The sequence below is a fragment of the Tachysurus fulvidraco genome, chromosome 10 (genome assembly GCF_022655615.1).
Source record: "Tachysurus fulvidraco isolate hzauxx_2018 chromosome 10, HZAU_PFXX_2.0, whole genome shotgun sequence".
Taxonomy (NCBI): Eukaryota; Metazoa; Chordata; class Actinopteri; order Siluriformes; family Bagridae; genus Tachysurus; species Tachysurus fulvidraco.
Window position 1 is genome coordinate 14,926,500 of NC_062527.1, and position 22,993 is coordinate 14,949,492.

At 39.6% G+C, this 22,993-nt stretch overlaps 2 protein-coding genes and 1 long non-coding RNA gene across 11 annotated transcripts in view; 1 reads left to right on the top strand and 2 right to left on the bottom strand.

Moving 5' to 3' along the window:
- On the bottom strand, positions 1–17,719 carry fbxw11a (F-box and WD repeat domain containing 11a). 3 transcript variants are annotated; one of them, XM_047820149.1, is made up of 15 exons: positions 17,588–17,719; positions 17,055–17,114; positions 14,436–14,540; positions 8,907–8,975; positions 8,149–8,368; positions 7,742–7,928; positions 5,313–5,403; positions 5,049–5,186; positions 4,801–4,919; positions 4,219–4,468; positions 3,676–3,794; positions 2,765–2,875; positions 2,568–2,646; positions 1,310–1,489; positions 1–1,067 (listed from the first exon to the last, which is right to left on the bottom strand). In XM_047820149.1, the coding sequence occupies exons 1-14, from the start codon at positions 17,702–17,704 to the stop codon at positions 1,313–1,315; spliced, it is 1,842 nt and encodes a 613-aa protein (XP_047676105.1). In that variant the 5' UTR covers positions 17,705–17,719; the 3' UTR covers positions 1–1,067; positions 1,310–1,312. The 3 variants fall into 3 exon arrangements, with proteins under 3 accessions (XP_047676105.1, XP_027020959.1, XP_047676106.1); XM_027165158.2 differs by lacking the exon at positions 14,436–14,540; XM_047820150.1 differs by lacking the exons at positions 14,436–14,540; positions 17,055–17,114; positions 17,588–17,719 and adding an exon at positions 16,160–16,189.
- The window catches only part of LOC113654885, a 21,046-nt gene continuing 14,654 nt past the window's right edge, over positions 16,602–22,993 (top strand). The window contains exons 1-4 of one of the 4 annotated variants that reach the window (XR_007144267.1): positions 16,602–16,752; positions 16,864–16,942; positions 17,035–17,225; positions 22,343–22,480. This is a non-coding gene — a long non-coding RNA (uncharacterized LOC113654885). Of the gene's footprint in view, positions 16,753–16,863; positions 16,943–17,034; positions 17,226–18,323; positions 18,471–22,342; positions 22,481–22,993 lie in introns of those variants that run through there. The other 3 variants (XR_007144266.1, XR_003443579.2, XR_007144268.1) reach the window with 3 other exon arrangements.
- Positions 18,967–22,993, bottom strand: part of etf1a (eukaryotic translation termination factor 1a) — a 12,012-nt gene continuing 7,985 nt past the window's right edge. For all 4 annotated transcript variants that reach the window (XM_027165160.2, XM_047820151.1, XM_027165163.2 and 1 more), the window contains 5 exons: positions 22,629–22,758; positions 22,373–22,546; positions 21,505–21,569; positions 21,123–21,270; positions 18,967–20,426 (listed from right to left, as the gene is read on the bottom strand). In XM_027165160.2, coding sequence (XP_027020961.1) covers positions 20,344–20,426; positions 21,123–21,270; positions 21,505–21,569; positions 22,373–22,546; positions 22,629–22,758 — 600 coding nt within the window. In that variant the 3' untranslated portion in view covers positions 18,967–20,343. The remainder of the gene's footprint in view (positions 20,427–21,122; positions 21,271–21,504; positions 21,570–22,372; positions 22,547–22,628; positions 22,759–22,993) is intronic.

The window sequence follows — 22,993 nt, forward strand, 5'->3', positions numbered from 1 at the left end:
CACAGTCTTGTACTTTATTCACAATAAATGAATTTTTCTTAGAAAATAATAATTTTAATATACAAGACAATATTTGACAAGACAGTTTGGCTTACAACTAGAATCTGCTATCATACAGCAAGCAGGCAGACACACACACATGAGAGAGACCGAGAGAGAAATCTGGAAAAAAAGAAAGAAGAAAAAAAAAAAAACGCTAGCCACTGAATGGAACAAAGGGCTCTACAATGCCTAGCATAAGCATACAATGAAAACGAGTCTTAAATAAAAAACAGTAATAAAACAATCTGAAAGTAAACAAAAATATAAAATAAAAAAAGAGAAAACTGCAGAGTCTGGAGGATTGATTCCACACTGTCTCACATGCACAATGCCAGTCTCAAACTTTAGATGAGAATGAGATGAGGTGGAGAAATCTCTCAGTTCTGTCGGTGCAGAGCAGTCCATCTCAAACGCTTAAATAGGAGGGTGCATTTCTCGTCCTGCAGAAAAGTCCAGGGCCAGAGAGAAAGAGTAAGAGAGATAAAAATACTTCACTAGTCTGTCCATGTAGTCCATTCTCCTTGATTGGCTTGCCAAGAGTCTCTTTCTCTAAAACACAGGAGTCTGTCCATTCAACAGTTTCAGAAGAAAAGTGGGAAAGTTAAATCATCTATTGATAGAGTGTTTTGTGTATACATGGGTCGGGGAGGTAGGGATTAGTGCAGGTATCAAGAGTTTATATTATATTCTAGGAACTTCTTAGCAATACCCTGGCAATAGATATCGTTTCAAGCTTCTAAATGCCATTTGCAGTGTGAAACTAGGATTAATGCGGTGCGAAACTGTTAAAATTGTGCTGTTTGCTATAGTATTACAGAGACAGTGTTTCCATGTCAGCTCATAGTTGGTATGTGAATACGTTTCTGTAGCAAACTTGCTGAGTGTTACAGGAGAAGCTTCCCATCAGACCGGAAAGATGAAAACAAGGAGGCAATCCTTTTTACTCTTTTCGGGGACAGGCAAAAAGCCTGTAAGCCAATCAGATCTCAGCTTTCCCAAGAGACACTGGCACACATCAAAGGCACCTGGGTTAGAGAAAAGGAGTCAAAACACTCTTTGGAGATAAGTATAAGTGTTTAAGTCTGCAGGTTCCTGAAATAGGTGTAGTAGTGAAACTTCTTGTGGATGTGTTTGATAGTTTTCATTTTCCTTCTAGTTATAAAATAGGTTAATAGGCTAATTATAGATTTTATACACTAAAGCTATTACTAGTCTTTTTTGGTTGAAATTTTTTTTTGAGTGTGAACGCAGGTGTGTGCGTGTGTACCCGCTATCTGGAGATGTACGTGTAGGTTCGTGAGGGTGATCTGGCTGCATGGGGGGCTCCTTCTGATGGTCCGTTAGGAGAAACATTCAGGAAATCCCATACAAGGATGGTGTCGTCATGAGAACTGCTGATGATCTGGAACTCATCAAACTGTAGACGGAACACCCGGCCAGAATGCTCCTGCAGAAGGTAACCATGACAGCCCGAAATTAAAAACACACCCACCCGCTCCATGAGGAAATCACTTAATCACACATGAGCCAGGTGCAAAATGGTGAAAATTATGATGGCAAAATGCTGAATTATTCAGGTTATTAAAACAAGCAGTTCCACCTGCCTATAGATGACTGTGTTCCAATCAGGAGGTAGCTGCCTACATGAGCTAGATTATGCTGGCTCGTGGGAAAAAGCTGTCCTTTGTTAAAGGCACCTGGCATCTAAGCCCTGTGCATCGGTGCATTCAAATGTTTGTGGGGAAAATGAACACTTGATTTGTTTGCTTTTCAAACAGGTAAGGTTGTGAGAAGAAAAATGTACCCCAAGCATAAGCAAGCTACTGATTGAGACTAATGATTTAGGTAGTTAGCATGTAGTGGTTGATTCTTTTGAAAAAAACAACAACAACTAAACTTTATAGTAAAAATGACAGTCAGCTGATTAAACTAGAACTTTCTTGGTCTAGACTAAGGTTATCCAACAAGATTCTAAAGAGGTCTAAGCTTTCCTGGCTTGCAAAAGAAAATGACCAATAAACGCACCAAACAGCAACAGCATGATTAATCACTCGGTTTGAAGTGTGTGTTGCTTATGTACATCACTTTTGAATAGTGCTATGGACTCTGAACACAAGACTTCTGTATTGAACTTGTATCGGATAATAAATGCTTATTTCTGTTTCAATATTCTGTTTTCATAATTAGTTTTTCTGGCTGGCTGTTAAAACTGTTAAAACCACCACATCCTGGCCTCCACTCAAAACACATAAGTGGTGACAGTGATGTTCAGGTGGTTTTTTTTTAAACATTAATTGGCATGTTACTATAGAGAGTTTGTTTGACTGGTACAGAATGTTAATCAGAGATTTTACATTGAAATGCTTATTAACATACGAGGGGGATTTTTGGGTCCCCTCTCATATGACGACACTGAATGGTGTACTGAAAGATGTAAGACACCGGCTGGCAATGAATATGGCTATTGAAGACATCAGAATGGAATGAAGCTCATGTAATAATTTGTTCACCACTTGTACACTCACCACTAGTGTGCGCAGACAGAGAGTGCTGGCTGGTGCACGTGGGTCCAAAGCAGCCTGTAGATCCCACACCTTAATCTTTCTGTATAGAGAGAGAGACTCTGTTTGTTTACTGAGTAGGCTCAGTTTGTTGGAGTGTATAAGAAACTACAGGTCACAAGGTACTATGGTTACAGATGGTATACGTGTGCGTGCGTTACCCGTCATATGCTCCACTGACAATCCTCTTGCTGTCAAACCGAATGCAACGAACGAGCTCCTCATGGCCTTCCAAGACTCGCAAACACGCTCCACACTCTATATCCCACAATCTGCATGACACACATCAATATGTATTAAGAATCTCCATCCTTAATATATTCCACTGGTAGATATTTTTCCAACACAGTGAAGCAGAAGTTTCACTGCAAGTACCCACAGTGAGACACACACTCACACAGGGCGAGACCCACCCACACACACACACACTCACACAGGGCGAGACCCACCCACACACACAGGGCGAGACCCATCCACACACACAGGGCGAGACCCATCCACACACACACTCACACAGGGCGAGACCCACCCACCCACACACACTCACACAGGGCGAGACCCACCCACACACACACACAGGGCGAGACCCACCCACCCACACACACTCACACAGGGCGAGACCCACCCACCCACACACACACTCACACAGGGCGAGACCCACCCACCCACACACACTCACACAGGGCGAGACCCACCCACCCACACACACTCACACAGGGCGAGACCCACCCACCCACACACACACACACAGGGCGAGACCCACCCCCCCCCCCACCCACACACAGGGCGAGACCCACCCACCCACACACACTCACACAGGGCGAGACCCACCCCCCCCCACACACTCACACAGGGCGAGACCCACCCACCCACACACACTCACACAGGGCGAGACCCACCCACCCACACACACTCACACAGGGCGAGACCCACCCACCCACACACACTCACACAGGGTGAGACCCACCCACACACACTCACACAGGGTGAGACCCACCCACCCACCCACACAGGGTGAGACCCACCCACCCACCCACACACACACACAGCAAGACCCACACACAACCCCTACCTAATGGTGTTGTCCGAGGAGCCGCTAACCACCAGTCTGTCTCTGTACTGAAGGCAGGCAATACCTCGCTTGTGTCCATTTAGTGTTCTGACAAATTCACAGGTACTGGTGCTCCACACCTAAACACAAACCACACGTGTACAACATCAAGACAGCAACAGCAATAATGACCAGTGTATACACAAACAGGACAGCACACCAGGACAGCTAATATGGAATAAACCTGGATTGCATTAAGGTTATTCTTATAGTGCATTTAAATCTTTATCTAACAACTTGCATGTCTCACATCTGTTTAGGTTTATATTATATATATTAAAATAAAAACACTGTTTTAACTTAAAACTAAACATCATAATGAATTTCATTAGCATCTATTATAAAATGGATAATCAAAGTCCATCTTCAAAATGAAAAGTCCCAAGAAATTGTATTTTTTATACAATTTTAAGTAAAGAATTTAACAATTATAACATCAAAATATCCTTTCAAACAAACAAAAAGAAAACTTTGACATAATGAAGCCATCACTGTATATTTTACTTTTATGGTTCGGTCTCCTGAGGCTGAGACGATGTATTTGTCATCAAAGTCGACAACATTGACAGCTGCCCGGTGGCCCACAAGCACGCGGCGCAGGCTGATGTCAGTGGCGGAGGCCATGTCCCATACTGCGATGGAGCGATCTTTAGAGCACGTCACCATAAGGCCATTACAGAAACGCAGGTGAAGAACCGCCTCGTTGTGGTGGATCAGAGTGTTCAGAACCTCGCCAGAATTAGCATCCCAAACCCTGAGACAGAACAAGAGAAGAAGAAAAAAGAGAGTCTTTAGTTTTATTTTAATCCAACATGCTATAGAGGTGAATATAGAAAGCATGAAAGGAATAATCCATAGTTTAAATTCTATCAATAATAAAAAAAATTAAATTGTAGAAAATGTATACGCTGGAATATGACTGAAATAATCGACTGTAAATTTTTATAAATTCTATTAGACAACAGATGACAAATGTTTTAGGCTTTAGACAGCTTTAGACAGCTTTACATAACACTAAAAGACAGTAGACTGAAAAAAGGCTCCCTTATATTTATTTGCAGAATAGTCATCTGTATATTTGCCTACCTGACAGTAGAGTCAGAGGAACCGGTCACTATTACTCTGTCATCATACTGCAGACACAACACTGAACCGGTGTGACCGGTCAGGATCTTCAGACACTCCAGTGTGTGCTTATCCCAGATCTGGGACAGAAACGGACACACGTGATTGGTAAAGATGATTATTTAAATATTTTTAATGATGCAAACAAAAAAATATTTTCTGCAAAAACAGCACCACATTCATTCTCTCTCTCTCCCTCTCTCTCTCACCTTAATGGAGTTGTCTCGGAGGCCGCTGATGATCTTGTCATCGTCATACTGTAGGCAGTAAACCCCTTTGCTGTTTTCTGATCTGCACTGGATCCTCTGCAGGTTGTGTCTGCCACAGCGCCAGTTTGCCTCAATTGTCTATACACACACACACACGTGTGTGTAAGAGGCCACACATTTGAGAAAGAGAACTGTTACTATTATACCTACCCCATGTATTATTATTATTATTATTATTATTATTATTATTATTCAAATGCCTACCTCAATGTCCTGAATAATTTTAGGGTAGAGAGAGTGATAGTACGAGTTGGGTGGGACCTCATTTGTGCGGTTCTTGAACAAGTACTTCTCCCTGGAAACAGTCAGGAAAACAAAAGTTCTTTATGTGCGTGCATTACATTTAATTTTTCTACAATATATACAAAATAGTCAAATCTGAAACCGTGATTTGCATATATACATCCTGCACTGTAAATATTTCATTTTAGTTCTATTTAATGTAATTATCATTCATCAATGTATAATTCTGGTTTCAACCAAGAAACCTACTGCAGAAGCAATAATAATAATAATCAGGGCTTCTCATCATAGCAGAGTCTACATTAACCAGGATGCTATATGACCTTCTCAGCTACTATCAAACACCCTGTTTCTTAAGATTCTTTTATACGACCGCTTCTGTCGTCAATCTAAAGGTCATTGGATGTATGTTGTACAAAAAGATAATAAATTTGCACTGTTGTGCTGATAAAGGTCACCTTTAGTCTATAAAGCCAACTCTGGGCAGAATATTTAAGAGATTGAATATAAATAGTCTTGTATTTAGTGGTGATAAGTGTTTTGGACACAATTGAACAGCATTGTGGTGAGTGGTTTAAAAATATATAGATTTATGATTTAACCCTCCTATACAAATTAGGAGCGCTTGACCTTGTCCGTTTTGACTGCTTATAAAAAAGTAAGTATATAATGATTGCCTTTTTTTCCACCTTTTTAGTCTAACTTGTTTCCAACATATTAACATATGTTTTGCAAAAAAAAATAGACATTTGGTATAATAAACCTTATTTATATACAAAAATGGCAAATTTTTGGGTAAAAAAAAGAAGAAATTTTGAATTATTTTCGCTATAGAGGCACAAACGTTGATGCACAATTACAGGCTGGTATATTTCAAGAGATTGTTTTGAAACCATTTTGACAATTTTTAATGTCAGCAAATAAAACCTGTTCTTTTCCAGGCCAAATTGAATTGAATGTTTACAAATCAAAAATTCTACAATTATCACCATTCAGTGTGTAATATCTATTTTGCCCCCCTTATGTCATCTGATCAACCAACAACAAGCTACACACACGCCATAATATCATGTGAATAAAACTTTGTTTACCTCCTTATGTTTTTTTTTATTATACTTAATTTATGAACGATAAACCTTATGAAATTTTGCCATGTTTTGAGTAAAATAAGCAGAAATTATTAAATATTATTTTGGATAACCACTGACTGATAAATGTCAAACATTACTCAGCACATCTCCAGGCCAAACCTGACTGATGCAACTTCATAAATTAGAGTAAGGAAACAAATATGATTTGAATATGAAAACACATGTGTGTGCGTGTGTAAAGATTGTTGGTAGAAGAGAAGATTTTGCCCCCAGCTGGACAAATGCATCTAACAAGTGTGAAATTTTTACAAATGAGTAGCTTTTGTTTTTTCTGGAGGCCTAATGAATTGCTATGCCCAGTGCGTGTGTGTGTAGCATCATTTCGGTAGATCATATTATGCCCTCTGCTAGGCAAAGGTATATTAAAAGTGAGAAATATTTACAAATGTGTAGCTTTTTTTTTTCGTGGACATTTTGTGTCTGTATGTATGTTCATTGCGCTGAAAAGGGCAAAAGTGTGACCTATTGCCCCACCAAATGTGGGCAGGTCAAAATGACCCAAGCAGATCCAAAACGCAAAATATACACTGGTCTGAACACATAGTTCAACGAAAATAGACAAAATTAATTTTACTTGCAAAGTTCATAATTTGGAAAAATCCTGGTAAATTTCAGGCAAATATGTAGAAGAAAACCCAAGTTATGACACATTAGAACCTTCCAGCCGGGTCAAAAAGACCCAGGGAAAATAGGAAGGTTAAATACTGAGATGCCATGCCATGCATGTTCAAACTCAATGCAATGGACTCAGTACTCATGTGTTACTTACAGATGGACAGAAGCATATGAACGAACAAATCCTGCTGTTCATTGTAAGCTCACCTAAATGGAATACTCGATACTTCTTGAAGAATAAGCCTAGTAATCCAAGTGCAGGAATATGACTGCGTGCACTGTTCATGGCCAACATGTAAACCAATACAACACGACAGAGCTAAATATAATTTACCAAATTTTCCCTTGGGGATTAATAAAAACTCCACTCTAAATGACCCCTGAGGCCCCTGATTGCATAACATCTGATTGTCACTAATGTTGAGATCAGTATTGGAATGGATGTATGTCAATACACGTGTTTCAATGCATCCCTAGTGTAGACTGTGAAAGTTTCCAAAAACTGATTATTTAATCCAGCTGTGGAGTGCAACTCTTTAGGAATAAAAGTTGCAGCATGGCAGTTTGGAAGAATATAAGGATTGTGTGCAACAAAGAAAACGCATTTCCTATCCTTCAGCTCACCACTGATGTCTTTCAGACAGGCCTTTCCACAGAGGATCAGTGCGCACCATCCTCTCGATGAGCTTCTTCCACAGCATGCCATCCGAGACGACCCGGTGCCACTCGCGACACACCAGCTCAGCAGCGCACAGGGAACTTGCATCCAGAAAGGACAGGATGTTCTCTGCTATGTGCTCCAGACCCCGTGCTGGAGAGATGAACACAACAGAATGCAGAGGATCGTTGTTAGTTTTATTAGGTGGATATATTCAGTGTATGTAAGGGTGTGTGCTGATCTGAAATCAGGATTAAGAAGTCTCTCTGTGGAAGTGGGAAGAAGGAGAAAGTGTTTGTGTGTGCCTAGCGGGGAGCTTTAGAAGTCTCTTTGTAGTTTAGGATTTAGGTAAGAGCGGTGTGAGTGCGTGTACCTGGCAGGGCTGTAATAAAGTCTCTCTGTAGCATGGGTTTGAGGTACGAGTTGATGTGGCCATGCTGGTAGTGGCACATGCGTGAGATGAGATGCTCCACAAATTCCACCTGATCAGCCTCTGACCACTGCTCGAACATCTGGATACACATCTCCCTTTCCTTGTCAAAGGTGCCACGTGACAGACGTTTTCTCGAGCCAGACAGTGTACCGTTCCCCAGCTAAACCACAAACATTCACATATACACACATAGCTCAGAAGGAAAGTTCTAGTACAGACGTTGGTGTGCGTTTGTCTTACATTTTCAGAGATGTCATTCTTAGAGGCAAAAATTAGCAGGCAATTTATATCGAAATAGAATGATTGTTGTCTTAACCACACACACTTACACACTTTCAGGGTGTGTACCTTTTTAAAAAAAGGAAGGAAGTTTTCCTCAGAAAGTTTAGTGTGTTACAGAGATTTCTTAACCGGTCTTATATTTGCATTAAAAAGGGTGAGAAAATGTCAGTGGAAATGAAGCAAATCAAACCTCTGCCGAGTGAATAAATAAACAAAATTATTTAGACAATTCCTTTGCCAACCAAAACCCTTATAATAAGAACGAGCAGCATATTTTTACTACTAACACTTTAAAGTGGATGAAGAAGATAGTTTAGTTATAGCGGTTTCTAATTTTTGGGAAATCTACCATGAACCTAAAACATTAAACAGATAAATCTATGACACGAAGGCCACGAGAGCCAAAACATACCGACCTTAAAAACTGTCGTCTTCTTTGGCGAGAGGTCATCGGTGAGATTCTGAGACTCCATCACGGTTAGGCTCTACAGTAAAAGAGGAATTAGAGCACATTACCACGAGACCAAGAGAAAGCATATTACAAAACTCTATGCGTGTATGTGTTGTGAAATGCTCTGTAAAAGAGGGAAAATAAAAGGGGTTTTAAGAGGGAAGCATGATCAGAATGAACGCCACCATCTAAGCATGTAATTCATGCCATAAATGCAGGCTTATGCTCGATGCCAGAGGGTAAAATAAACACAAAGCAGAAACCCACGCGTCCCGTAGTCTGGCTCCTGCTCTGATCTAATGGCTCTGGGGCTTTGCGTTAAGATTATACACGAGTCAGCAGTTTGTAAATAATGAATGAAACGTTTACACCTATACAGGTAAACGGCATTCGGCTTCGAGAATATGATCCACGCAAGAGAGCTTGGTGAACTTAATGCCTCGTTTAACAACGCTTAGCAAAGGATTTAGTGCCTTTGTCCTTGAGGAAACACTGGAGTAGGGATGTGCTGATAATCGGTAATACAGCGCACTGTGATATTCAGTGCAGAGAGTCAACAAGAAAAAGACAAGGAAGGGGACATTTCCCAAAGAATGGTATTATTATAAATGGAATATTGTGATTCTCGTAGATGCAAGAAATATTTTTGCCGTTCAATCAATTTTAAAAACAAAAACAAAAAAATAAAATCACCACACAGACAAGGACACAGTCACTGAAACACCCCAAACACAGATGGCATTAAATTACAATGTAATGATTGAAAAATAAATAATAAATCGGCATCAGATCAGTGTTGTGCTAATGTAACTCACCATCAAAAGCATCTAAAGTTAGACAAACTAACTGAATGGTACACACCTTTAAATATATAAATGTACAACTCTTAAGAGCAAGACTTTCAGTAAAGACCATAATTACATAAATGATGGCATTTTACTACATTTAAATGCCGACTGACTTCATGGTTTCCTCGTTCTCATCTTTCTTTTTTCCTTTTTGTGTGCGTGTGTGTGTGTGTGTGTGTGTGAGAGAGAGAGACGGGACAACAACGACTGATTTTTTAAATAACGCACAGATGCCATACTGCCAGTGTGCAATCTCTGTCTATTAGAAATGCTTTAAAGAACTCGGATAAGATATTTTGGTCACATCATACTCGCTGAAACAGAACACACTAGTATTGTTAAGAGGTCAGTAAAAATCCCATGTGATAGTCATAATAGAATTTTCTATCAGCCTGTGCCTAAATGGAAGATGTTTTAAGCTTGAAGAGGTTTTAACAAGCTTTTCAGCCCCCACACTGGCTGAAAGTACCGAGCAGATCGTCGTGTACTGTACAGCTCACAGCCTCTCCGTGTAGAACATAATTATAGCTGCCCGCTGACACGCAGTCCAAACTCACTTCTTTAAGCTTGCACACAAAGACACTCTGTACTCGGAAACCCGGCACTTTAAAGGATTTTTTTTTTTTACTGCTGAATACACACAGTCTAATAAACACACAGAATCAATGAGCAAAAGGCAGGTGCATGCTTGAAAAGCCAACAGGCACGACGGTACACACAAAAGAAGAAGAAAAAAAAATATATGCGCATGCACACACTTGAACAGAGGAGAGAAGCAAACGGACGTCACGATAGGGCTCGGTCTGAGTCAACAATCTATTCATTCATGACAATAATCAAACAAAATAACAGGGTACAAAATGCTGCAGGAAAGATTTGGCTGAATTTTAATAATGAATACTGTATAAATGCACACACACACACACACACACACACACACCTTGAGCTGATTTCTCAATAAAGTTACATTAATGAACGCGGCAAGGTTTTGATTAATCAGCTTGTTCGAACATGTTATTGTTTATAGAACTTGCACACAATCAAATTTAAAAACAGGTAAAAAGGCTTTGTTTCGACACAATATGACTTTTGTGAATAGAAGTTTATTATGCGTTTATGGAAATCTCTAACAGTCGTTCACCTGTAATGGTCAGAGAAGTAAAGCTGCAGATCACCTTTAAAAAGAGAGCGAGAGAATGACTCTTTATAGCTGATATAATGTAAGTGATTACAGGAACTAACCTGTTCTACAATATGTAACTAACTACGGTAAAATAATCATTTAAAAAAAAAAAGCCGCTATGATCTACAAGAAATAACACTTCAGGATGTGCTATTACAGCTAGAATAACTGAACACCATTTGGTTAATTATTTCCCTACTACAGCATGTCCCATACTGTGCACTGTGAATTGTTGCTATAATGGTTCAACAACATACGAAGAAAAAAAACCCTCTAAAGCCGTTTTCTTGTCACTTTGTTCACTTTCTAAGCCATCTGTTCCTGCACGCTGGTGATATGACACATGGGTACAAACAGCATCCTTTCTCAGAATCACTAACGTCTGAACAAAATAGCACATTTTACATGGTACAAGAAGCGTTATTCAGACCCGAGCATCAGCTCCGCGACCACACGGACTGAATACTGACTCCGTGAGATCCCACACGATTAGAAACAGCACGTATACAAATAAAACAACAAAACAGAAGCTGGAGACGGTTAAGGTCGTGGTCCACATGGCTCCCTGTAATCTACACCCTACACACGCTGCCTACATGAGAGCCACCATCAGCACCAAACTGTTGCACACACGTGCCCTTAATCACCTACATCCTGGACCAGCTGCTTGAAATCATGTATCTGTGTAAACCTGACTGCAAGCATCCATTTATTCTGGATAATCATTGCAATTAGCTGGAAATGTAATCAGTAAAGAGTGCTTATTTCATTTAACTAAGTTAGAAGCCCAGCTAGAAAAAGCCTGATGAAATCATGATATTGGAAAGGCATTAAAAAAGTCTTCTCAATGTATTAAAATTCAATTTCGAGTTCAAATGGTTACGCAACAGTTAGCAAAACCTGTGTGTGTTTATTAACCTTTCAGAAAGGCAAGACAATGGTGACTGGCACATCTGACATCACAGAAATCTCTTCACCTCCAAATCATCACTGTGCCTCTGCTCACTGCACAATAATGTCTAAAAACTCTAAATCACCGTCGCTCTACTCCACATCACATCGAATGATTAGTTCAGCAAACATCAGAACAAATCTCTGCTTGTACCACAGCTCTATTGAACAATGTTCTTCAAATCCCAGGATTATGTCTAGGCGCTTGCTCTGATCCACGATCGTTTCCACAGTAACAGCTCATTCACGGGGACGTGCGAGGTGGCGCTCGGCCGAAAACCGTTTAATACGGCTTTCTGTTGAGATGGGGAGGTTTTCTGTGACCAAAAGTTTAGTTAGTTAGTTAGTTTCTGCAAGAAGGCTCTAGTGTCAGTGCTTTGTAACAGAGGTCACTCAGTGTGTGATTTGATTTTTTATTTTTATAATAAACAAAAGAGTAATAAACCTCTGTGGTGGAAAATTGCTGACTAAAAGGAATAAAACACAGGATGTGTTGCTACAGGAAAAGACATCAGGGTGGAAACAATACCGGTTTAATATTTAATGAAATAGCTAACGTTGGCTAAGCTCAATGATATAATAGAGGACACGTGAAACTGTAACCAGAGTTAACGGTTCTTGCTTTCGGTTACAAAATTCAGACCTTTTTAGACTGGTTGATTTTTCCCTCATAATTTCTCAAATGTCTCAAATTCAAGCCTTATTCAAGCCAAGAAGAACCATGTTTTCAAAAAATGTTCATTTATATCTGGAACCAAATGGACATTTAGTGAAGTCTACATGCATGTTTTACAAACCTAGAATGGTGTGGCCTAATCTAATGAGGACTCGTCTCAGGAACATCCCGCCCGGATTAAACTAGCCAAAGCGACAAGCTTCCGGTGAAACGTGCGTGATGACATCATGTTGAGCTTCCAGACAACATGTTATCCACAAACATGAAGTCATGTATGCACAGACAACAACAATGCAAAAACACAAATACGAAAAACTTGAAATAAATATTAGTTAAAATGATCAGGGACAGGAATAGCGAGGTGAATACGTGCAGAGAATGATGAATTCATCAGTGAGCCCAACAGTTCTTGTTCACTCAGGTTTTGGAAACCTAATAGACTAAAATGTGATATAATCATGCATGGGAAGATACATTCATTCACTTCCAAAGAGAGCTGTGAACTTCTGCCAGCTAGAGACTTCTGCAGATACGAAGTGACACTTTTCAGCGACTACAAATGGGAACGAAGACAGAAGAACGCACGTGAGCCGTAGCGAAAAGCGCACACTTCTACTCCATCTTGTACGATATGATGTATAAATACGGCGATTTATTTTATATACAAATGCAAAAGATCCCTCTAGAATGCTTCCTTTTAGATTTCTGATTTGTCGTCAAGTTGAACCCTAAGAGCATCTCCCACTGAGAAACACTGTTACTATGGCAACCAGGAGTAGGTTTGCAGCGTGTGTGGTCGTAGCTTAAAGAAACGTACGAGTATCAATAACCGGGAAACGGATGACCATAGAGTTATAGTTCTTATTCAATATACAGAAACTTTTTGATGCAATGCATCTGGATATATACAAATAAAACATTTCTCTCAAAATGTCAGAGGTGATGGTTTGCACACATCAGGCATGTTAAATAAAATGGTATTTTGCTCAGTTTCGTCAGCATTTCCACACACCTGCGTGCCCCTGCTTCTGAAAAGACCGTCCATCGTGGTCAAAAAGTGGTGTGAAAGTGTGTTGGCCCCCTTCCTGATTTTTTCTTTTTTTCAAATAAGCAAAGTACCAAAAGATACTCAAAAAGTTACACATCATGACAAAAGTGCAGAAAAAAATAAAGAAATCAGGAAGGGGGCCAGGACTTTTTCACACCACTGTAACGTTCTATCCTCAGCCATATCACAAATCAGCCAATGTGGGTAGTGATTAGCAGAGGCAATGGAGAAAACAAAAAAAAACAACAACAAAAAAAAACATGCTATAATTACAGCCCAGAGGTTTGTCTAAAAATGTTGACTCAACACAACAATCATTTTGTTTCATTAAAACATCTCTCTGATAAAACTATTTTACAAAAAATAAAATATATCAGCAAACACGAAATCTGCACGTCCTGGAAGCCACAGATGTAACTGAAATAAAGAGTCAGGCCAGATCCCTCCTTCCGGTAATCCAAATTTTCTGTCATGCATACTATCTATTTCTCCCTGACAGAAACACATGACATGAACCACTGGAAGAAGAAGGGGAAAGCTCGAGTAGCACTGACTTTATCCAGCCTGTATCATCTCCATCATGCTCGTGCACAAGTTCCAGGAAGCAAAAGCTCTATTTAAATTCGTGTTACTCAGAAAGACCCTTACAAAGTGAGTGAGTAAATGCGACGGACACACAGACGATGGGTGGTCTGGCTGGGGTGGTACCACGCAGGGAGGAGAAAAGAGAAGGAGATGGAGATGAAAGAGGGAAAAAATAGAGCGAGTACTGAAGAGAAGAGCAGAACCTGGTTGTGGGCCCGGGAGGTGGGGAGGCTCTGCAGGCACCTGAGAGCACACAGGCTCTCTGCCACCGAGGAACAACCCAGCCAGAGAGAGCGAGGCAAAGAGCACTGCGTCAGAGAGAGAGAGAGAGAGAGAGAGAGAGAGAGAGAGAGAGAGAGAGAGAGGAGGAAATGAGCCATGAAGAAAAGTGTTAAAGGGAAAAGCAAAAAAGGGGTAGTTAATAGTGAAAAGGGGAAGAGAGAGACAGAACATGGGTGCAATTTGGATGAAGTTATATTGAGAAATGGCAGGCAAGAGTGAGAAATAGAAAGAGAGAGATAAAGTGAGAAGAGGAGGAAGTGAGGGTAAGTGAGGAAGGAAAAAAACAGTATTAGAGCAACATACAGTAAGCAAACACACACACACACACACACACACACACACACACACACACACACACACACACACACAGAATTGAAGACAGTGTCAGACACACAACATTTAAGCATCAGTACCATGGAGAGGGTGGGGCTATGAATCTTTTCATTCAGGAGTGTGGGCTTAATCATTGTTTATGTAAACATTTGTCACATACACACACCCACACACAAAATTAAAAAAACAAAAAACAAAAAAAAAACAAACACACGACCACACCCAAAGACTGAACGCACTATCAGCCGTATTCACACTGAACTGAGGATCTCACACATACACACGGCCAACAGAGCATGAAGAAACAGGAAATAAACAGGTTTTGCTTTTGGGTAACTCATGTCAGACTGTTCAGCATTAGGGACAAATGGAAGAGCTTGGTAACCACAGCCTCTGACAGTACAATGAGGCAAACATGACCACAAAAATAATCCTTTGAGATAATGACCATGGCAAAAACCAACCAAAGTAATTCTAACATTACAAATAATATCATGGTACTCCCAACGGCTGGGGAATATGACAATAATATGAAATGTAACCATAAACTGATAAATCGTGCGATACATCTTTATTATATCATGTTGTGCAAGTGTGTAAAACACTTTGAGGTGGTAACAGTAACTCTACACTCCCTGCAGGAATTCTTAGATTTTTTATGATGTGCCCAATATTTCGGGCAACTTAAAAAGTATTTTGCGCCCTCCCTCCTTTTTTTTTGCAGAAAACTACTCGTAGTGGTAAAACAAGTGCAACCACAGATTTCCTGCAAACCCCCTAATAGTGCCGACACACGTAGTTATTTTCTCTGCTAGCTACTGTTTGACAAGTGAATTGAAGAGGGCATTTACTGAATTTGCATTGTGATCGTGTTACATGAAATGTCTTCGCCTAAATCTGTGTAAATCCTATAGCAATTTAGAAAAATCTTCAAGCTCCACGAAATATCGCAGAGTTTGCATTAATTCCTGTGGTCGCAAAATCGTGTAATCTTTGAGGGCATGTGACTCAACTTAGCATTAAGATGAATCACATTCTTTATTTACTTTAATAATCGTTGACCTGGGGGACTACAAAGTTTTAACGATTAATAAAAAGCAGATGATTAGAATTAGTTAAACAGAACAACAACAACAAAGAACATAAAAATCTAGTCTCAAGATTTTAAATAGATTCTCGGGATTAACGGTAGATCTGCCGGAGTTGAAAAATGTAATTGTGATTCATCAGTGGAGAAGTAAAAGACAACGTTATGTCTGTCAATTATATGTTTGGGAGATATAAAGCAATAACAGATGGCTTAAAATAGAACCTTGTGGGATGCCATATTTGTTCCCCTCCATATCACCCAGCCCTTGTGTATAAAGAGACAAAAAAACCACACACAATGCAGGATAGAATGATTAATCTCTTAAAAATGGATGTCAGCACCATCAGCAATGACATCAGCACAACAGTAAATGTGACACTACGCTATGAGACGAGTCTGTTATCAGTGGGAACACAAACACTCTGGACTGTTATTAAAAAACCTTTAACATTTACCTGTCATTTAGTTCACTTCCACATACACTGAATAACTACAATAAGTTATGTCAAGCCTATTACGAGAAAACAGTTAACCAGTTCTGTTCTGGGCTAGAAATCTAGCTAGTTAACATCCTTAGAAGATAAACAGTCGATACCACTGAGCAAATGGCGCAGTAACATCACCGCAATGATTGGACGCTCCCCTTAACACTGATATTGGCTTCGTCCCAAACCGCATACAACACTAACAAGGCAAAAGTGTCAAATTTGAGCGTGACCAATAATCGCCATGGCTACGACTTACAGCGCGTGAGCTATTCTGGCTCACTTTGAGGTGCTATAATGTGTGATTTGGAACACGATTTCTATCAACGAGTACGTTCTGAACATTTAACTATCTCGCGTTACGTTTAAAGATGTCGTTTTAAACTCAAATGCGTTTAAATACATAAAGCCATTTACCTTTTATTCCTATTTCAACCGCAGGCCTTTAAATTACACTTAAGCTAACGCCAGTTAGCTAATTAGCTCCAGCTAGCTTATGCTAATCCTCCCCGTCTGATAGGTGCGCTTTGTTTATTTACCATCCACACGAACCTGTAAACCCTGATATTGTACTGATTTGTGTTAATGACTTCTTAAACATGTCTATTTTAGCGTGTTGGGCTTTAACTCACCATCAGCTCCAGAGTTTTGTCCTCCATCTCCGGCTCCATGTTGTTGTGCCGTTCGACTCTCTGCGAAAATGGAAACCAGTCAGCAAACAGCAAGCAGGTGTGAAGCCAGAAACAACACAACAACCACCTACACGCCTCTATATCAAAATAAACAGGATCTGCTACCATACGGTAAGATTTTGGTTCATAAGGCCCCGTTATTTAATCTTTAACACGATAACACTGAATCTGCTAACATTATATTTAACATAAATAAGTAGGCTCCTATACACATGGGTCAGAATAGTAAGTTAATCAGTTATTCATAATCTATTCTATAAATCTTTTTTTTTGTCTGCTGCATTGATCCAAATTGTTGCATAGTTTCACGTGGAGAAGGAGCAGCTATAATGTTTAATGTGTAATGTTTGCTCCTTACATTATTCCACACACACGTCCGCTTTATATATATATATATATATATATATATATATATATATATATATATATATATATATATATATATATATATATATATAATATGAGATACATACATTTCTTATGTTATTTCGTTTCATCCCCGTGTTGATTGTCGAATCTGGCTTCGACAAGTTCGACACACCGAATTTGCCATTAGATAAAATGTGTTGGGGCGTGGTTTTAAACGGCATGGTGCTTTCTGATTGGCGTATCGTGTTGCTGGGGTTTCCTTATCGACCAGCAGCTCCAAAACTAGAGTTTCCTTGGAATAAAAGTGTTGCCAGTTTGTGTATTTCATAAACTGCTGAGATCCTGAGATTTTCACAGCCAACATTCTCCAGCGTTTACCAGCCACAAAGAGGGTGTGTGGCTGTGTATGGAGAGATAGTGTGTATGTATATATAGTGATGGTGTGTGTGTGTGTATGTATGTATATATGCATAGATAGTGATAGTGTGTATGTATGTGTATATATGGATATGTATATATCTATCACTATCTATCTATAAATATACACACGGTCTATCTCTCTATACATATACACACACACCTGATGAACAAATACAACAAGGCTTAAAACTTGAACATAATCAGTCATGTAAATGTAATAAAAAATTGTAGATAGGTAGATGGAAGTGAAGCACTCATATAGAACCTGAAAACAGATAAGATTTGTTTACCCATTGTTTACTCTAATAATAACTCGTATCCATCTTCAGTCATTGTACGACCCCATGAACACACACTTACACATTTTTACACCTTGGAGCAACTTTAGAGTAGTCAATCCACATTCCTATACATCTTCAGGAAGTAAAAGGAAACCCAGGTCTCCACTTTCCCAACATAACCAGTAAACTGAGCTCAAGATGGAATTGGGGACCCTGAACACTACTAGAAGAACTAGAAGAATTTATTGCTGCAATAAATATAATTTCTTTCCCTCCAGAAAGTTTAAACATTGCCTTAATAAAGCCTTAATGTCAAGTCTACAGACTCAAACTTTTTTCATTAATCATATATACATTGCATGCTTTGAATTTACTTTAAACACCTATTCTATGAAAAATCTCTAGCCAGCCCAAATAACTTTTTTGTACACCCAAACTCTATAATCTGGGGGTTGCTTAATCAAACAAATTTCATTCATTCCACTATAAGAATGTAACCTAGTGAGCCAGCATTAATGTATTCAATGCTACAGATTTAAGCACGTATGTACGTCGCTCTTCCGCCAAATGCTGTAAATGTAAATAAGAAGCAGACATGTTGCCGGCCTGAAAAGCCGGTTTTGAACAGCGTGTAGGAAATCTGGTCAATTGCTCAAAAATCAATCAAGACTGTAATCATGAAAATTATTCAGTTTACAGCAGATTGCAAATCCTTTCCACTCCGACACATTTACACACTTGAAACACAAGGGTCCATTTCAAATAAAGACAAACAAGCTAGATGGAAACATAGTGCGCTTCATTTTTCATTCATGAGCAGCTTCAGGACAGACATGAGTTGCTAAATAGCGTGTAAATGATGTGTGTGTGGGGGAAACAGTCCATAACAAAATGGTTCTTAGAAATTTGACCCTTGCTTAGTGTAACTAAAATGTACAACAATCATGACACTCTGTAGAAATGCCAAATTATCATGAATGACATCCTTATTATAGGCGAGTTTGGGATTTGTGTTTCACACAATTCAGCTGTACAGTACAGGGTTTTGTGTTGGATTTTTTTTTAGCAAGTTCAGCTTGCTTACCATTGACCACATGTATGGGTTATGGAAAACCCTACTGAATGCCACTAATTGCTTCAGAGGGATTTTGTTTATTTTATTAAGTTTGGACAAGAAAAGCCCTGTATGTAATTATTGGTCATTGGCAATATCAGCTTTGGCTAAATACAACTCCAGGGTAATACACAATCTGGTCCGAAACAAAAACGAACCCTGAACTCTTTCCACTCAAAGTCTTCAATGCTCATTTTCAGGCTCTTAATCAAGGCGAGTGATTCCAGAGCACAGCTGCCTTTCGTCATGTCTTGAGCACAAAGAGTCACAAAGCAAACAATTTCTTCATCATGTCTAAGAAAAAATAAAGAATGAAAAGCACTGTAAAAGCCTTACAAAGATTGACAAAGTGTTTTATATCTTGATAACCACTGCCATCATCCTTTTCTTTCAAGGGAGGGAAAAAAACAAACAAACAAACAAAAAAAAAAAGTCACATGTAAGGATATTGAATTTTAAAGAGTTCAAATTTAATACTTTTTGTCTTCCCCCCCTCCCTTCGCTACAGAAACCCAGGTAAAAAAAAAATCCCACACTGTCATAAAACACAGCAGCAGCAATTGCCAGTTAAAAAAAAGAGGGGGGGGGGGTGCGAAAAGGATCCACTGAGGCAAGAATGGTCTGGGAAAGGGAAAAAAAAAATTTAAAGGACAAAGAAAAATATATATTTCTTTATAAGAGGAGTGAGTCCAGAGATGGTTCTTTGTTGGGCTGAGCGGAGTTACACCATGGGCACGTGCTGTCGCTTCTTGAATTCAAAAGGGAAAGAATAAACAAAAATGAGGCAAAGTCTTATCCAATCAGAGCGCTCTAAGGCAGGAGCAGATTTGTTATTCTTGAAGGGCTCTGTCCTTCATTTTGATTGACAGACAGTGAATTCCTCTTCAGCTTCGGAAACTGCCTGTTTGTGTGTGTTTTTATGTGTGTTTGTGGTTAATTAGGGTCCACACACTCGCTTGCTGCAAAAGAAAGATATTTCTTTCTAGATTTCTCCTCTCCATATCATTCTTTTTTCATTTCGCTTCTCATTTCAGTCTCAGACTACCTAGTAGTCATCCAAATCGAAAAACTCATCATCTTCTCCCTGGTATTCCATTCCCTGGAAATCCACTCTGTACCGCAAGATACCTGAGTAAGAGAGAGAAAGAGTAAAATGACTATTTGAATAATAACATACAATACATGCATTAGTTTATTATTTAAGAAGGGGAACTTAATCTCTGTAGACTCAGTTTGTTTGTGAGTGTACAAGAAACTACAGGTCAGACCGAGCAGGCGAGACTGATGCGACACGTTGGGCGAGTGTGCGCGACGCGGAGGCCGAGCAGAGGGCGAGAGCAACAGAGCGAAGTTGCATTTAGTGGTTGTACTGTTCAATTATTCAGGATTAATAACAGTTCTAAATGCATTCAGTTCGATGTAGCTCATATGCTTTGCTTTCTCTGGAACCAAACAAGAAAGCAAACATCATAACAGCAGAGATTTAACCAAAATAACTTGAATCAGTCTAAACAACAGAGAAATGCCTTCTGCCTTATTTAAACATCCAAACCGATATTTGGTTATTGGGGACATCAGGTACCTCTACAATGATCACACCATTCAAATACTGGTAGCTACAATGATTCACCAGATATTTGAATAACTTCACCTACTTATCAGATGAGGCTATTTTTCTAACCAGAAATTTGCAACCTTCAGAACCCAACACTTTCACAGAGTTACTGTTAGGACCGTCAGCAAGAACCTGCCACAGGTGGCAAAGAACTAAAAATACAATTCATATTGCAAGAACAGCCTAAACGTGCATGCCCATGTACCCACCTCCAATTCCTCCAAATCCCTTCACAAACTGCGAACCCTCTTGACTTTTGTCTGTGACGATCTCCAGCGTGGCACCAAACTTTTTGTAGTTATTAGCAAACCACTCCAGCAGTGGCATACATTCGATCAGCTCATGCTCCTGCCCCGTCTGATGAAGGCACAAATTAACAAACAAGTTACATGGGGAGAAAAAAAATCCAAGCACTATAAACAAAAAGTAGTTCAAAATATAGGCCTTTAAAGGGCACTGTTTGTCTATATATGCCCAGCTAATAAGTGTGAGGAATAGCAAACAGGTGCAAGACTCAATATGTTAATATGACCTTTTGAACGGAACTGTTCGACTCATGAATAAATGCACAATGTGGACACACACACACACCTCCTTGTCTGTGAAGTGGGACTTGTCCTTCTCTTGCTCAGGCGTCAAATAAATGGTCTTTTCATCTGAAACAAATCAGAAGTAAAATTATTCAGCTTTACATATTTAAAGTGTGAACATTCAAACAGTCCTAAGTAAAATAAACTGAAAAAAGTGCTGTTCCGCTACTTTTTAAAAATAAATAAATAAAAATTTGACATGTTCAATTTTTAATGTGTTGGATTACTAGTCAGAAGTCCGACAGTTTAAATCCCAGGTCCACCAAGCTGCCCCTGCTAAGATCTTGAGCAAGGCCCTTAAGCCTCATTTGCTCACTTGTATAACTGAGCTAAATGTAAGTCACCCTGGATAAGGGCGACTGCCAAATGCGGTAAAAGCAAATTTGTTGTAGCTCACATTTGTATATTTGACCCAAATACAGTATCAGCCATCCAGGAGTGTTGAACCATTTAACTCCACCCTCAACACAAACACCCTCCCAGTCGATTTAGCTAGCTCGGCTCATTCAAGAGTTTACCAGCACAGACCTAAAGTAAGAAAATCTCTTATCCTGTTCAAGACGAATAGTTAAATAAATAAGGGTTGGGAACAAGCAGAAAGCAACACAGACAGACAGACAGACAGACAAGCTGGCTGATACTACTAACAAGCTTGATCCACTGCCCTTGACTTCTTTCTGCTCACTGTAAACATGTTATACAGGTCAGTGTGTAGCCATGCTTGTGTATACTCATAGCATGAACATGTAATCAGTACAGGGCTATGTAGTGAAAGTGTGTGTAGGGACACTGGTGTTTGTGTGATTGCCTCTGGTGTTTTCTATTTGCTGTACCCACAGGTCGAGCATGGTGTAGGGGTGCGTGCGTACCGTTTTCTGCTCCGTTGCCCTCAGCCCCATGTACTCGTAGGATGTATCTCATGGTGTCCAGGTTCTCGTAAACAATTAGGATCTCCACAGCTCCCATCTCCAGGGCCTTCAGCGTGTCCTCCACACCAAAACAGTATTTCCCCGTGTCCTGACTGATCTCGTCAAAATAGCGACCTGAGGAACAGAGGCAGTGCTCAAAAAGGGGCTCAATAAAATCACTTGATTCATATATCAATACAAAAAACACAGTATGCACCTATTAGTTTCTTCTCCTGGATGAATTTGACGTTGGAAAGGACCTCGGCCGAAAGCTCGATGGCCTGGTTGAAACCATTCTCTCCTCCATAAGAGATGTCCACCAACTTCAGCACCTTAGCCTGTAATCTCTGCAATCGAACAAAAGCACACAAATCGGTCACGTTCTGACGCGTCACTGCAAAGCTTAACCTTTGCATACAATCAAGGTTAAAACTAAGAGCAGCAACCAAGCCACTTCTTTCCTTCTTATTCTTGTTAAAGCAATTGTGAGTGCGTCTCTATATTTCTCATTAGCATTTGCTTTTTATTTAATAACAATAACGACTTATCAATAAATGCTGAGTTGACATTTTTGATTTTAAT